Source organism: Pseudonaja textilis, chromosome 8 (genome assembly GCF_049901715.1).
Source record: "Pseudonaja textilis isolate UNSWEBS1 chromosome 8, rPseTex1.2, whole genome shotgun sequence".
NCBI lineage: Eukaryota > Metazoa > Chordata > Lepidosauria > Squamata > Elapidae > Pseudonaja > Pseudonaja textilis.
Window position 1 is genome coordinate 5,801,737 of NC_141997.1, and position 17,755 is coordinate 5,819,491.

Genomic DNA, 17,755 nt, shown 5'->3' on the forward strand with positions numbered 1-17,755 from the left:
TTTAGTATGCTGTCTAGAGTTGCCATAGCTTTCTTCCCTAGAAACAAGTGTATTTTAATTTCTTGGCTGTAGTCCCCATCTGCGGTGATCTTGGAGCCCAGGAAAATAGCTTTCTCCATGATCCAGTGTATATTGGCAATTTTATCTCTAGTTCCTCTGTCTCTTCAAAATCCTGCCTGTACTGTTGGTAGTCTTCAGTCCACATACCGCTGGAACCTAGCTTGTAGGATTTTAAACATAACTTTGCTAGCATGTGAAATGAGTGCAATGGTGTGGTAGTTTGAACATTCTTTGGCATTGCCCTTCTTTGGAATTGGAATGTAAACTGACCTGTGGCCACTGTTGAGTTTTCCAAATTTGCTGGAAAATTGAGTGTAGCATTTATACTGTTATCATCTTTTAAGATTTTGAATAGCTCAGCTGGAATACTGTCACCTCCACTAGCTTTGTTGTTGCTCAGACTTCCTAAAGCCTATTTGACTTCACATTCCAGGATGTCTGGCTCAAGGTCAGTGACCACCCTATCGTGGTTATCAGGGATGTTAAGCTTCTTCTTGTATAGTTCTTCTGTGTAATTTTGCCACCTCTTCTTAATCTCTTCTGCCTCTGTTAGGTCCCTACCATTTTGGTCTTTTATCATGCCCATCTTTGCATGAAATGTTCCCTTCACATCTCCAATTTTCTTGAAGAGAACTCTGGTCCTCCCTATTCTATTGTTTTCTTCTATTTCCTTGCATTGTTGATTTAAGAAGGCATTCTTATCTCTTGTAGTGATTCTCTGGAATTCTGCATTCAGTTGGGTGTATCTTTCTTTTTCTCCCTTGCCTTTCGCTTCCCTTCTTTCCTCAGCTATTTGCAAAGTTTCCTCAGACAGCCATTTTACTTTCTTGCATTTCTTTTTCTTTGGGATGGTTTTAGTTGCTACCTCTTCTACAATGTTGTGAACCTCTTTCCATAGTTGTTCGGGCACTCTATCAGATCTAATTCCTTAAATCTATTTGTCACCTCTACTGTATATTCATCAGAGATATAACTTAGTTCATACCTGAGTGGCCTAGTGCTTTTCACTACTTTCTTCAATTTAAGCCTAAATTTTGCAATGAAAACTCATGATCTGAGCCACAGTCAGCTTCTGGTCTTGTTTTTACTGATTGTAGAGCTTCTCCATCTTTGGCTGCCAAGCACATAATCAATCTGATTTCTGTGCTGACTGTCTGGTGATGATCATGTGTAGAGTTGTCTCTTGGGTTGTTGGCTGTCTCTTCTTACATACTTAAAAGGCAAGAAATATCACAATATCAGAAAAGAATGATAGTCACCCAGAGGAAACAACAGCCTTTCCCATTTTACACCTAACCTAAAGGAGTCCAATGACCAGGCTCAGGGAAGTGCCAGGTTTCCAAGGCTCATTTAAAAGCATGCAAGGCAGGGGAAGTTTGAATTTCTGGGAAGCTGCTATTCCATAAGGCAGGCACTATGACAGAAAAGGCACATTTCCTGGGACACACTAGATGACCCTACTTACCACTCTAATAGTTCAATTAATAATGTTTGGGGAAAAATCTGAATTACCATTTTTTAGAATACATCTATTAACATGGGGATCTCTCTTTCTATACATTTGAGAGCCAGTTTGGTCTAGCAGTTAAACCACTAAGCTAGAAAACAGGAGACTATGAGTTCTAGTCTTGCATTAAACCCTAAAAGTCAGCATAGGCCAATCACTCACTCTCAGCCCACAATGTCAGGCTTGTTCAACAAGCACACAATCAATTATTACACTCAATGGAACAACATTTGGTTGATCCAAATAAAGCAAACTTTGCACTTGTGGGGAAAAAGATAAGAAAAGAAATCCTTTTCTCTACATATATGAATCTCTACATATTAAATTTTAGGAGCACATAATCAGTTCTCTCACTAAATGGATATAAGTCAATTGCAAAACATGAATTTTTCAGAAAGCAAACTAATATGGTTGTTCTTCTTATGTTCTCCTGTAATTTTTTCTTCTTGACAGATGGCCATTCTTCCAATAAAACACGACTTTAGCCAGTCATCTTCTTTTTCTGTCTTTTAGAATGTCTGTGGAGTATATGGGAAAATCAAAGTATTTGTGGAAATATCAAATTATGTTTGAAGCTTGATCTTTGGAGCATGTTTTAGTTTAATTTAGTTTATTGTCATTGCACCTCATACAATGAAATTAAATACCACCTTAAATACCCCTGATATTGCATTAATATTGCACTATTCAGTAGAATTCAATATTTACTGCCCTGAGATTCCTGTTTTTCAGCCTATTTGTCCTTGTTTTTATTATCATGTACCATCTGCCAGATGGTAATAGTTCAAAAAAAGGGTGCCCAGGAGATGGATCTTTGAAAATGTTTTGAACTTTCTTAAGGCAGCGGGAGCTATACAAGCTCTTCCAAAGAGGGGAGAGAGAAACCAGAGATCTTCTGGGCAATGACCTTAACCCTCTGGAGTGCTGTCCTACCTGCCACTGTGCAATTGGCAAACCATACACAGATGCAGTAAGTTAAGATACTCTATGGTGCAGCAGTAGAAGCTCACCAACAGTTTTTCATTCAGTTGTTGTTTCCTGAGAAGTCTCAGATAGTATAATCTCTGCTCCATTCAATCTCCATTGATAAGCAAGGGCTGGATGTCTAATCCAGGGGTCTCCAACCTTGGCAACTTTAAGACTTGTGGACTTCAACTCCCAGAGTTCCTTAGCCAGCTTTGTCTGGAGCAGAGTTCGGGTCTCCCTGCCGAGCAGCCCCAGTGAAGCACATCATAGGGGGTCTGTACCCCTGGTAGCTCCTGGGTGGCAACTCCTCAGCCATTCAGCAGACCCGCCCAGCCTGAAGGAGGCAAAACAGCCAGCTAGAAAGGCTGAATAGGGGTGGTGAAGCATGCCCATAACCCACGACCACAAGTGGGGAAAGCCAGATTCTCATCGGAGTCCTGGCTGCCCAGGCCCAGCAGAGATGGGGGAGGGGAGGCATGTAATCCTGGCTGGGTTGGGCAGCCATAGCGCCAGTGGGGATTGAGCTTTCCGAGCAGAGTGCCCGTGGGTTGCAGCCGAGGTCAGTCTCTCAGGCAACCAAAGCCTGTCTCCTTTGCCAGCATGCCTGCCTCCCCTCCCTCAGTTCTTTGATGAGCCACTTACTGACCCTGGATGCCCAAAGGAAGTGCCTGGTGGCTGTTTCAAAAGGGGCAGGAGCAGTTTATGCAGTGGGCAATCCACAGGATAGTTTGATCCTCCCTGGTCGGAGCACCTCCCTGGGAATTGCTACCTGGTTCAGCCCAGGGCTTTGGAAAAACAGGACAGTGCAGAAAGGGGAAAGGGGAGAGAAGTCCAGCTGGCAGATAAAAGCTGCAAGGCTCTGCCCTAATTCTTTTGGGCAAGCCGTCCTTGCACAGTTCTCCAGTCCCCACCCCCTGGCCCATGCTCTACCTTTGGTAGAGGGCAGTGTGTGCTGTGTGGGCCTTCTTCCCCCACGTCAGCCTGACATTTGCAGGCAGCCCCAATGAACTTTGTAAGCCCCACGGGCTAAAAGGTTGATGCCATTCAGCCCCCTCCCCCAGCTCGCACCTCCACTTGGAGTCCTGGACTCTGCACAGCGCAGTTGCTGGGGGTGGCCAGGGACCACATGGCACCATTGCTGACATTGCTCCTAATCCAGATGGCCAGCCCTGGATTGTTGTGCTGTTTCAAAGCATCCTCTGAAGCTGCGTCTAGTGCCAGGGTTTGTGATCCTTCCCTCCTCTCCCTCCCTCCCTCCCTCTATCCATCCATCCATCTCGTTCACTTTCCCTTCCCTCTCTCTCCTTTTTTCTCCCTTTCATCCCTCCTGAACCAGTTCAAACCGGCTGAATCCTACTGCTGAGTCTAGGAAACCACATTTCCCAATTTTTTTCATTAAAAAAATCAATATAACAAATTAAACTTGAAATGAAAGCTATCAACCACTTATGAAAAGTACATTCATTATTACCCTTTTCACAAGTAAAAGACAGATGGTTTGGAATACTAACAGGATAATTAAGTTTAATAACATATACAGAGTTCTTATTCACCAAGTATTCAACTGAGTATTTTCTTATACTTCAGCATACAAGTTAATATAAAGATTTTTACAAGCATTTTGTTTTTAAGAATGCTTATTGTCCTCAAACTTGTAAGTCAAGGACTTTGTTTTAAGAGGCATTTCAGCAATTAGAAATTGGAATTTATGATTGTTAGTCAAGTGCCCACAAATTCTATTTATGTAAATTGACTACAAATGTAATTTGATACTTACAACCTATTCATCCTTAGATGATTTATGCTGAGTTAACTTTCCTGATTTGAGTTACTGAAGGGCCTCAGGTGTGCATAATATTGATAGTACAACCAACAAAAAGTGTATTTTTAAAAATATTCATAGTGTAAATGTGGAAAAAGACTGGCAAAAATTGTACACGATCAGACTAACCAGGCATTTTGTGAGTCAAATAGATGCAAATCACTGTAAATTTTGCTCCAAAAATTAACAGAAATAGTAGTAAGGATTTTAAATACTTTTTGTAGCAGGAAAAACTAGCAAAATAAGGTGCAATAAGATCACCTACATTAGTATTTGTTCTATGCCAGTGGTGGCTAACCTTTTTGGGCTCCTGTGCCAAAAATTGCGCATGCGCTCGCACTCATGTGCCAGCACCAAGAAGGCAATGCACGCAGCCCCATGTCTCCTGCGTATGCACGCACGATCCCCCGCTGCCCCCTTACCTGCACTGCACATGCGCATGCCTCCCAGCTGATTTTTCGGCCCATTTGAGGCCTTTTTTTGGCCTCCCAGAGGCTCGAGGGAAGCCTCTGCAAGCCTTTGAAGGCAGAAAAATGGGCCCTTCTGTCACTTCCAGTATTTCCGGAAATACAGCTGGGAGGCGTGCACATGTGCAGTGAGGTAAGTTTGTCTGGGGCTCACATGCTTGCACAAATGTCTCTGCGTGCCACCTGTGGCATGCGTGCCATAGGTTCACCTTCATGGTTCTATGCTGTTCAGGGTATAAAGTACAAACATCATAAAAGCAAACAGGAAATTGTTCCAAATGATTTGCATATACTTTTACCTACCTTAATTATCTAAAATTTGAAGCATGGGAATATATTCAAAATGAATATTAACTAGATTAATATTCATTTTAATATGAATCTTCCCTAAAACAATACATAAAAAGTTCAAGTTGCAAGGTCCTGCTCATGAATGGAGACTCCACTCAGTTTTAAAACTCTTTTTCTGACATTAAAATCCGTGGCCTTTCTCTCATGCACATACCCTTTCAAGAAAAACACTGAAGCATTAGACAAACCCATGTGAGGAAGTCAAAATGGTGGCATACAAAGGCAGCAATGCCTGGGTTTGTTGTGTATCACTGTCAGAAACATATTAAGTTTATGCTGAATGTAACTTCTCCAAGCAATCATGACCAGGGGTGGGATTCTACCAGTTAGCATCTATTCGCTAGAACCGGTTGTTAACATTCTAAGCAGTTTGGAGAACCAGTTGTTAGAAGAAATTACTGGCCTAATCCTGTAAGGAAGGCAGGAAAGAAACATTCTGGTATTGCTTACAGAAACTGCCTCTCCATTAACTCTTTATTACATTCTTGACAGGCCTAGACTTGCTGTCTCCAGAACTTCTCTGGAGTTTTTCTCCCCTCCTTTGCTGGTACTTTGCTTGTGTGGAGTGACCATTCAAAGTTACAATGGCACTGAAAAAAGTGACTTATGACTGTTTTTCACAGTTACGACTGTTGCAGCATCCCCACAGTCATCAGAGGCCAGGTGGGGAGATGCGTGCCTCGATCTGAGTGATGTTGAGTTGGCCAGCCAATAACATGACCGCCAAGCCACACCCACTATCTAAGCCACGCCCACAGAACCGGTTGTTAAAAAATTTGAATCCTACCCATGATCATGACTATAACGGGCATGAGTTTGGGACCAGCACCTTTCTGTTTTTGCAACTGGAATGTCATACAAAGGTGCCAGAACAGTGCTAGGGGAAAGTTATGTTGATACACCACACATATATTTTAAAATGCTTACTGATCACAAACCATCATTAAAAAGACACAACAAAGAATGTTTTTCCTGCATCAACTAGGGAAGTTCAGACAGCCCAAGGAGCTATTGATAGAGTTTTACAGAAGAATTGTGTTTGTCATTTGTACTTCTATAATTGGTACAACAATTAAATAGGATAGGTATAGACTCCCAACAGATAGTTAACGCTGCAGAAAGAACAACTGCCTTCCACAGATCTGTATATTGCACAGGTTTGGGGGCTGAGAAAATATCTAAGCCCATAGCATCCTAGCCATAAACTGCTTCAACTCCTCCCCTTGGGATAGTGCTAGGCATCACACGCCAAAACAACTAAACACAGTCAGCTTTTTCCTCTGTGCCATCACTCTGCAGAACATCTAATTCTTACAGTGCTGTCTAATGTCTATGAATATTTATCCATGATTGTAGTATTATTATTTATTCTTATTGTTTTCTTTACTCCCACCTTTTATTAGTATGATGATGATTCTGTTGCTTTGCATGTACACTGAGTGCTTCTGTACTGGAGACAAATTCCTTGTGTATCAAATCACTTTTCACCAAATAATGTTCAATTTAATTCAATTCAAATCAATTCAAACTAAAGAATTTGAGAAGATATTATTTCTTGCCAAAACTTAAGCATCCCAGAACATATTATCCTCCAAAATCTATTATCTTCCATGTACTTCAACTCTTATTTACAGTATGTTGTAAAAAAAAAAATCACCTGAATGAGTTATAAAAAAAAACCATTTTCAGTTTTAATCCTTCTTCCTCAACCTTTAACCACTATTGTCTAGAAATATTTAAAATGCTAAATTATTTTTTATTCTGAAGTATTAATTTTTAGAACACAAGTATAAAAAGGCAAATAACCACTGCCCAGTCTACTGAATCATGACATAACAAATCAATCTAGATTTCAACAGGCCACCTATGTTACACTTCATGTATTTAATATGATCATTTTATCCATTCAGTTGTGTATAGCATATGAGATTTACAAGCTCAGAAACATGCTCTAATTGAGAAGTGTAAAATCAGACATGTATTTTTGACATTCTTTCTCACATAATTCCCCAAAAACACACCTGCTCACCAGGCTCTATCCAGAGCATCAGCGTGGTAACTTTTGGCAAAGAGTCTATACATCTTTTCTTTTTATAGTAATCTATGTCCTGGGACTGGTTTGCAAGAAAGGAACTGTATCAAAATGAAGGAATTAATGAAAAAAAAAATCATCCTGTTTTCCTTTGCACTGCTTTGTTTTTGCAAAAATAATATGCTGCTAAGGATTCTTGTGCCAGAATGGAGCACATAATGCAAAAAGAACCTTTCTTAATAGGAACAGAACTTTGGGGAAAATGACCACATGTAGTTAAGGAGAGAGGCCCCCAAGCCTTCTGGGACAGGCAGCTGAGCTGTGCGTGAGATGGGAATTTCCTTAATCTCTCTCCCAATTACATGACCCAGAGTATATGCAGTGTGCCCTGGCTTTCCAGAGCAAACAGTACATACAGAATCAACAGAAATTACAGAAATATATATGCATAGGTTCAACACAGTACAAGGAAAAAAATGAGTAAAAGTATCTAATTCAATGAAACAGCTAGAAAGATCATCCAATGAACAATAGCTTCTGCCACAACTGTCTTGAGATATTGGCAATAGATTTCCTTCCATTTATTTATTTCAGAAAATTTATATTGCTGCCCAATTCCCTCTCAGTAACTCCAGGTGGCTAATAAAAATAAAACCCCAATATAAAAACAATAACAAACAATAAATCCATCACTCTTCTAGTGACAACATTTCAATGAAATTATCCTATTCCTATGCTTGGACATAGGATGCAGCAGAAATCATGGATACAGTGGACAATTGGAGAAAGAGACTAATACTTACTAGTATGGGTGCATGGTTTTAAGGTGCTCTGTCCAGACTCAGTATATTTTTGGTTCTGATTTGTTGTTTCAGATTACCATTCTACTCCAAACAGAAGCACTATGGTTCGTGTACTCATTTTCTCTCACACACATACGGACACACGCACAAACACAGACAGGAGGAGGAAATGTTGCTTTCAGTGCTTGCTTTCTTAAAATATCTTCTGAAAACACTCAGGTAGTCATTAACAAATCTGTCCTAAGTTCAGAATGACCCTCCCAATCAAACCATAATCAGTCACACCAACTTCAGCCTTTTGGATGGATACAAAGATAAAGAGCTAGGACTTTTCAGATACAGAGTCCAGCTGGAAAAATCAAGAAAAGGCAGAATAGGCATAATTGTGCTCAAAGGATTACTGGAGTCTTGTACAGTAAACTCTGCTAAAGCAGATTAAGTGATAGGATGCTACAATTGAAACAAAAACACACCATACGTGTGGTAAAAGCTTCAGACAGAAGAATGCAGTCAAATATGGGAAGTAAATTTAAGTGCCGAAACCCTAACTATTTTAAGAATAAATGGTGAAAATATAGCCCCCAAAGAATCAATAATAAACAATCATTTTAGTATTTTTATTCTTCTCTTTGGCTATACAGAGGTAAAGGTGAACACCTCTGAAAATACTGGCAAATTTTAGGACACAAATATTAAAGAGGGATTTTTGTTACTAACCTTGATAGTTGCCAGACATGTTTGGTTACTAATAGTTAAGTGGTTATGTTTTGATCCTTAATCACATGAGAATTCAACATTGAGGAATAGCCAAATGTGAAAATAGCAGATAAAATAGCTCAAGGGAACACTTTAAGCAAATAAGAGATTGATACAGGCAATCCTCCAGTTATGAGAGTTCACTTAGTGACTATTCAAAGTTATGACCCCCCCCCCACCCCAAGTATGTACAACACAGTACCGAAATTACGCGTATTGCAGCACCATGGCAGTTGTTCACATTTACAAATGATCCCAGAAGCCCTGCAACATTCGCCCTACCTAATCCCCCCCCACGGGCTGGGTTTCTACAGGCACTAGGCCTGTGGATACACACCTTACAAAGATCCAGGGGGCCTCCAGTTTCTTCGCCTGTTCAGTGCTCCAGGTCTCTGGTGCATCCACAGAGCATGGAGGTCTAAAGTACTGCAAGATCAGTAATGCAAGATCTCATGCTACTGATCTCACCTTATCTCACTGTACTTTAGGCCTCTGTTCTCTGCAAACGGAGGCCTAGATGAGATCTGCACCAAAAGGCTTTCCAAATGGAGGGAAGACCTGAAGCACTGAAGCTTTCCCTATGTTTGCAAAGCCTTTTGCCATATTTGCAAAAGCCCTTTGCTGCCCAGAACAGAGGCCGGGAAGGGCATGTCCATACCCCCGAACCTTCATTTTTAGTTGGCAAAGGGCTTTTTTGCCAGCAAGAACCGAGGCCAAGTGGGTCCCTCCAAGCCTCTGTTCTCATCGGTGAAGGCCTCCTCAGGCCCTCTGTCAATGACAGCAGAGGGCAGGAGGGCCACATGCATCTCTCCGGCCTCTGTTCTCACCGGCAAGGGCCTCCTCAAGCCCTCTGCTGGAAAGAAGAGGGTAGGATGGTGTGTGAATCCCTCTGGGCCTCCGTTCTCATTGGCAAAGGGCCTGAGGAGGCCTTTGACAGCGAGAATGTAGGCCTGGAGGGGCAGGTGCGCCCTTCCCAGCCTCCATTTTTGCCAGCAAAAAGTTTTTGCAAATACAGTCTCAATCTCTCATCCCTGTAGGCCTCGGCAAGCCCCTTGCTCCAAGCAAAATCATGAAGAGGACTATCATTGATGATTAAAAACTACCTAAGATAAGTGACCTGGTTGGGCAGGATGGGGGGGGAGGGAAGCAAGAGAGTGGGTCAGGGAAAGCAATAGGCCTCCCATGGCCTTCCCTACTCTGAGATACCTCATGTGCACTTAATAACCCACACATTCGATTAGCAAATGTGTGGGCAAAAGATGAGAGTGATCATGTTTAAGTTTCGTGATTCACTCCTACAAAACTTTGGGTTATGAATGTAATTTGCGGGCTCCATTACATTTGTAACTTGAGGACTACCTGTACTTTGAACTTGTTGACTTCTAAAGGTTGTTTTAAAAACTTTTGTGAGACTACATTTTGAACATGACTTTCCTACAATAGTCACATATCAGTAGACACAGCTGACAGATCTATTAAGCAAAACGACCCAAATACATTACCTGAAATTTTAGGATCCTCAATAGAAGCAGCACTCTAATGGAAATCATTAATCCAATTTAAATAAAAAATAAAGTTATATCAATTCTTCATCTAAATTGTGGAATGAAGCTGGAATACTCTAATTTTGAAGAATCAGTGATTCTAATATTAAAAAATATAAACTATACTTATGATTTAAAAACAAAATTCACTAGAAAGTAAATCATGCTTTTTTACCATTCTTAACTGTTTTAAAAGGGTTAGTTAGGTATTAAAGTATTTTTATGCTAATGCTGTAAAAAGATTTGAAGATTCCTTAATTCATATAATCTGATCTGGTTCAGCTACATCATATTGTTTTCAAATTAATATATTTGTCAGTAAATTCTGAGAAACAACACCCCCCCCCCGCCCAAACACTTAATATGATATTGAAATATATATGTAAAACATGGAATCTGTTTTGGCTTTATCAAGCCTGAGCAAGGCTAAGAGAAAAATTTTATCTAAATGCAAACAAGCGTATCCATCTGTTTTTAAGGTTTGGGTTCAGGATACGATTTTCTGTCCTTTTTACACGTTTATGTGTTCTGAAAATAAGATGAAATACACTTTCATCTGACATTTAATATATGGGCTGGATTAATTTTGTACCAATACCATAGGATATCATAGGAATCTGTTTACATTTTTGTTAGTTTTTCCTCTTTTTATTTTTATTTTAATCATCACAATATATTTTGCTATTTTACATTTTCTTCATTTATAATCATTGTCATTTCTTCCTGCTGGCATTATTCTTATTTTTATTTCATTATTAAAAATAATTTTAAAAGCATGCAAAAGGAGCTATTTCCTCTCATATTATACCAATGAGCTAATATTTGATTATATTCAATAAATGCGCATCAACCAATTTTTCCTTCTCTTAGGAAAGGAAAAGGCTTTCTAACCAAATAAAGCTCTATTCTTACAAAATAGAAATACCACTACCTAACAGTGACATATAACTTCCATTTAGGTTAACAGGATTAATGAATTTAAAAACAGACTAATTTCTTTGGAATGTGTAAAGCACCAGTGAAGCATTTGATTGAGGGCAATTTCAATTTCAGGGAAGAAAGCCAAGATGCAAAGAATTTTAAGATGCTGTTAAATCCTAGGTTTTCAAATTATTTTGAGAGAAGGGAGTACAGCACACTATAAGGATGGAGACATGATGTTCTTACAGCAGGAGGATCCCAAGATAGCTGAAACTTTCCCTTTGCATCAGCCAAGATCTGGCACTGCCGTTATTGCTACCTGTATGAAAGAAATAAAACAACTTAGTGGCTTTCATACATTGTGCTACACTAGAGGATGGCTTGGTTGATTTTTCTTAGTGTGATATGTGAACTATCAATGGTTAAATAAACTAAATATTGCATACATGAATCCAGTCATTTTCTTCCTAATGTCTCTAAAAGTTAATTCTGAAATCACTGCCCTCTCTGGGTTTTTTCCAAATGAAACCTTTACTGTACTTTTACCTTCAACACAAATATACATTTTAAATCAACTGAAATGTTTAATATTCCATTTTATAACCTCATTTATTTTCCCACAGTTTTTTGACTTTTTTTTGATACTTAAAAAAGGAAGAGAAAAAGCACAATGCTTTTATCCATTAGCAAGCACTCTACATTTTTGCTGATTTCTATTCTATATCACAAGGTACTGATTACGCTGGACATATTTTTGCCCCCACTCTCTCCCCAATCTATCCTTCCTGAGACACTAATGTATTCCAGATGTTTTAAAAAATAAATGCCAGAATTCCGATGCATCAATGTAGGGCATCTACCAGAGCATTTCTCAGAAAAAAATTAATGTTGAAATTTTTGAGAAAGTGTATTGCAGAGAAATCACATATTGTATACTATACTTGCCTCCCTTTGGTAAAATTGGACAGAACCAATCAAGATGTCTTTGAGAATCCAACGTTTCCCATGTTCTTGATGGAATTCAATAAAACTTTGATTTAGTGGACTTCAAATATAATTCACTAAATTTATACCTTTCACCTCCACTTCCCTCAAAATAACATCAATTGCATCCAAAATATTCTAGACCAGGGGTATCAAACTTGATTTCACTGAGGGGCTGCATCAGGGTTGTGTTTGACCTCTGGGAGCCGGGGTGGACATGGCCAGCTCAACGTCACTCATGTCAGGAGAGGGCGCCTATGGTGACCTGAGTGCTCTGCCAGCGAAAATGGGCTCCCAAGCTCTGTTTTCAGCTGCCACGGCCTTCTGCAATCCTCTGCCAGTGAAAATGGAGCTTGAGAAGTCCTTTACTGTTTCCAGGGCCATCCTGCGGGCCAGATCTAAGTACCCCTTGGGCCAGATCTGGCTTCTGGGCCTTGAGTTTGACGTCCCTGTTCTAGACAGTTAAAAATTAGTTAAATTTACACTCAGTTTGTATCACTTGTGTAATGACATCCTTACTCAAAGATACAAATCACATCATTTTCCTCAATCTGCCATTTGCACAATTGATTCAGTTACCACAAATTATTTAATTTGTATTTTGATGGATATGCAAAATTAATGGCCATTCCCTCCCAACTGATCTGTTAAAGTGACATTTACTGTAATTTATTTGTTTTAAAAATTCCCACAGAATCTTTGAAAATCTTTGGAAATAAAAAAAGCAGCAGCAGGAGATTCCTTATCCCGTTTGCTAAAATCAAGCATCTCAAATGGGAAATGATATAGATAAAAAAACATTTGAGAGCCATTTTAGTAGAGAAACAAGCCTAGATTAAGTTTTATGAAACTTTTCTTCCTAATACTATTTTACTTCAGTACTATTTTTATATATATAACAGACATAGAACTGAATTTAATTTCTAATTTGGTTTCAAGTTATTATATAGATAATATCGCTACAATTTTTCAAACATTAAAATGCTGCATTTACATTTAAATCAAATTTCTGTCTGTAAAACAAGAATGACTTCAGCATGGAAGTTGCCCATATTTTAGACCTCAGCTTATATAAAAGAGCACAACAATATACTGAAACGACAGAAAGGAGGAACACTAAATCATCTACCAGTACATATTATTTGCTTTTATCTCGGCCTTATTTTTTATCTAATGGCCAACAACTAAACAGCTAGTTAAGTGGTTTCAGCCAATCTCAGCTGACCCTGAAAAGTTCATAGGGTCATAACTAATTAATACCTGGATGGGAAATTATTTCAGGAAATTCCAAGACTGCACACTAGGAATAAAAAAGAAGTTCCAGAAGGCAACACTATATCTTTAAAAATAATTTCACATCAAATGGAAGTCATACCTAAGATAGAAATGCAAGTTTTAACTACCATATATACTCGAGTATAAGCCGAGTTTTTCAGCACATTTTTTGTGCTGAAAAAAACCCCCTCAGCTTATACTTGAGTGAGATTCCCTCTGAAAAAAAAAGGTGTGGAGCTCCGGAGCTGGGCAGCCGCTTCCCTGCTTCCGTGTTTCCTTTGCAACTTGTAAGCCTGGGGGTAATTGGGAGCAGAAAAGTTATTGCATGAGGATATATTGTTTTTTCTTTTTTTAACTGTTTTTAGGGGGGGAAAGACGAGAGCTCAGAAAACAACGCGAGCCGCCACCACCACCTTCTCCTCCTCCCGAGCGGACTGAAAGCAGCTGGGGCTGAGGAAACGAAGCCACCTTGGCTCACGTTGTTTTCTGAGCCTAGAGCCAGGGCGCTTTCATTGCACGGCGGAGCTTCTTGTCTCAGGAAACACCGGGTGTCGTTGCTGCCCCCTGAGGGGAGGGCGATTCTGGGCTGCACGATTGAGGGACTTTGTGGCTTTGGGTGGGTGGGTGGGTGGGAGTGAGGACGGACAGAGTCCGCGAAGCAGGGCTTGCCTGCCCTTGCTGGCTGCCTCTGCTTCCTTAGGGGTGGGGAAGGGGGCTCATCTGGACCCAGGGTGAGTCTTCCCCTCAGTTTCCCCTGAAGGATCTTCCATCGCTTTTGCCTTCTCCCTATGTCTTCTCTCTGTTAAAGTCCCCTCCCCCACACACACTTATTTTCAGGCGGATAGATTTCGTGCCTGAGCATTCTCACATGACGGTCGGTCTTCCCCCCGCCCTAAAAACAGTTAAAAAAAGAAAAAACAATATATCCTCATGCAAGAACTTTTCTGCTCCTGATTACCCCCATGCTTACAAGTTGCAAAGGAAACACGGAAGCAGGGAAGCGGCTGCCCAGCTCCAGAGCTCCACACCATTTTTTTTTTCAGAGGAAATCTCACTTGAGTATAAGCCAAGGGGGGGTTTTTCAGCACAAAAAATGTGCTGAAAAACTCGGCTTATACTCGAGTCAATAAGTTTTCCCAGTTTTTTGTGGCAAAATTAGGTGCCTCGGCTTATATTCGGGTCGACTTATACTCGAGTATAAACGGTAAGTTTAAACTACAAGTGTAGTTTGGGAGGCAGGGATACCTTTAACTTAATGTGAATTAATCCTTGCAGTTTTCTTGGCAAGATATTTGGAAGTGGTTTGCCACTGCCTTCTTCCTTCTGCCAAGAAACTGTGGCTGGCTCAATGTCATGCAGTTGGCTTTGTGTCTGAAGTGGGACTACAATTTGCAATCTCCCAGTTTCTGGCTTGATGCTTTAACTACTACACCAAACTAGCCAGTGGTGGGATTCAAAAGTTCCCACCGCCAGTTCTGTGGCGTGGCTTGGTGGGGGTCACGTGATTCGCGCGTTGCGCCAAGCATACACTTTGCACACACATTAAAACAGTAAAAACAAAGCTACTGCGCCTCTCAGCAGTTTAGTACAACAATCCGCTCTCCCATGCCAAACAGCTGAGAGGTTAAAAAGGACCTAGGAGCAGAGGTGGGTGGGTGGGCCCAACTGCAGAGCATTGGAGAGACTCGGAGTGAACCGGTTCTTCGGTGCTACAGTACACCAGAACTGCGCTGAATGGGTAGAATATCACCAATGAAACTGGCATTCGATCAAATAGTATCCATTCCAAATCTTCTGGAAGAGGATTTGAATGTATCTTATAGTGACTAAACCATTTTTTCATTCTTGTCCTTTCCATATGAAAAACAAAGAGTTTACTACATCTGCTTTTTAAGGTGCTAAGACAGGGGTGTCAAACTCGCATTGTGGCAGTGTCATGTGATGTATCCCAACTTCCCCCCCTTCGCTAAACTGGGTGTGGCCAGTGTGTGACACATCTGGTCTGCGGGCTGCGAGTTTGACAGTCCTGGCCAAGACACTTTAACCCAGTAAGATTAATAGTTCTACACACAAGATTAGGACTTCTAAAAGTTGATTTATATTGATCACTCTATACTTTATTTTCTTTTTAATTAAATTGTGAGCTACTGGACATATACATAGAGCTAATAGGGATATTTTTCAGAGTACAAAAGATTTCTGATGCTGAGAAAGAAGGCAACAGCATAACTTTAATAAACATGATTAAATGCATGTATATAATTAGAGACACAAATATGTATATCAAAAAAGTTTCAAAACAAAGCTATAGATGACTTAATTGCAACTCAGGTACTTCGTTTTAATTAGGAATTAAGATTCTTGCTATATCTAAATAAAGATTGCCATAGTAATTATAACCATCTAGGCAAAAAAATAAATAAATCAAACTTTCTCCTTATTTTCAGATTAGAACTGTATCACGAATTTATTGATAGCTTCTTGTCAAAACATAAACAAAGATAACAATCTAAAGATAACGAAGATTCTTTGTGTGTATTCTGAAGCTCTCCGCACTTTAATATTGCTTCTGTGAAAAAATATTACAAGAATTCTTACTTGATTTCTTTGAAAATCAAATTCTATTTCTAGCCATATTAGAGGCAGTATCATTCAAATGTGTCCTGATTCACTTTTATTCCTTGTTTCCATTAAAAAAAATTTTTTTAGACATGTCAGGGTGCTGTTCACTATTTAATTTAACAATATTTGACATTCCTTTTATGATCTTTTTGCTAATTATTTTCATTTTAACAAATGGGTCTCAAATGACTAACATATAATATTAATATTGTAAATTAAATATTTGATGTTATGAAGCCAGTATTTCTTTATGATCAGTAGAAAATACTTCAATTATAAAACATAATTGTCTTATTTATCAATAGATTTGGCCTAACAGAAGAGGCAGTTTACACATTTACAGCATTGAAGCTATTAACAAAAAAAGGAAACCTTTATTAGGATCATGCCTGCAAAATGAAAGTCTTTACATAAAAACTAAATCAGTATTAAATATCTGGCTTTGGGAAAACTGGGAATTAGAAACAAAACATTTAAGGCCGTAATGACTTTTTGGATAATATCAAAAATCATATACCGATATAAGATCTGACAAATCTCCATAATGATGAGCATTTTTTTAGATAACGGATTATAGCGTCATATAAAAATGCAGCAATGAGTTTTCTATGCACACATTCAAGTACACAAGAATTTTTCTATTGCATTATATTGCTGTGCAAGACATTACTGTCAAATAACGTCAAAACATTTTTTTTCAATTATTTCAAATAACTAGAAACTGATCTTAAAAATAGTACCCCTTTACTATACAATTTTATAATCTAACTGCAGTCATAGTGCAATCCTCTTTCTAATTTATGACTTAGTAATCAAGCATGTTTTGGCAAAATAATTACAATAACTCACACCAAAAATGCATAATGCCAGTCCTTCAAAGTCCTCTGTTCTTGCTATTTCAAATTCCTTAACAGATCTTTCTAAAGAAATCTATTTAGAGGAGTTTGGAAACTGAAACAAAGCATTGTTGAATGCAAGTATGTATCAAGGTGAAAATGTTGATGAATTATCTGTTAGCTTTATACTTGGAAGCATCCCTGGGTTCACTGCTAGGGTTACTCCAATCATCCGCTTCTGGAGTGGTTTTGTAATGTCGCCAAGCTGACTTATTAAAAACTGGTAGTCTTTCAAATGATTCACTTGATAGTGCCTAAAGAAAGAAACAGGAATAAAAATATGCTTCAGATCATTCTAACTGATTACAAGAAAATTCAATGAAGTGAGAGAGATCATCCTAAATGAAGAACGTGTACATGCTCAATACACATTCAGTGGAATATGTATTTTATTACATATTTTATATTTTCAATCTTTATTTCACTTTCTGTACTTTTGTTTGTACTACAGCATGTGGATTTATATCTTCTTACTGCAGACACATAATCATATTTAATTACTGAAGCCTTACAATAAAATATATTTCAATTCAGATTTGGAGTTGGGTTTCAATAATGAAATATTCAATTGCCTGTTAGCTGAAATAATGCTTTCTACCTCAATGTTTCCATTTTAAGAACAGCTTTATTAGAAAGAATAAACAGAGAAAAGTTTAGTAATGTTACAACTGAACTTCGTTACCAATCTGATTCCGAAGGCCATTTTATTATCTATGAATAAAGAATTCAAGAAAATGTTTCCAGAATGT

The 17,755-nt window shown here is 39.0% G+C and overlaps 1 protein-coding gene across 10 annotated transcripts in view; it reads right to left on the bottom strand.

The window, feature by feature from the left end:
* Positions 1-8,626: 8,626 nt before the first annotated feature.
* The window catches only part of PDK3 (pyruvate dehydrogenase kinase 3), a 72,194-nt gene continuing 63,065 nt past the window's right edge, over positions 8,627-17,755 (bottom strand). For 6 of the 10 annotated variants that reach the window (XM_087938193.1, XM_087938192.1, XM_087938195.1 and 3 more), the window contains one exon: positions 15,700-17,260. In XM_087938193.1, the coding sequence (XP_087794319.1) occupies positions 17,117-17,260 (144 nt within the window). In that variant the 3' untranslated portion in view covers positions 15,700-17,116. Of the gene's footprint in view, positions 11,549-15,699; positions 17,261-17,755 lie in introns of those variants that run through there. The other 4 variants (XM_087938196.1, XM_026721316.2, XM_087938191.1 and 1 more) reach the window with 2 other exon arrangements.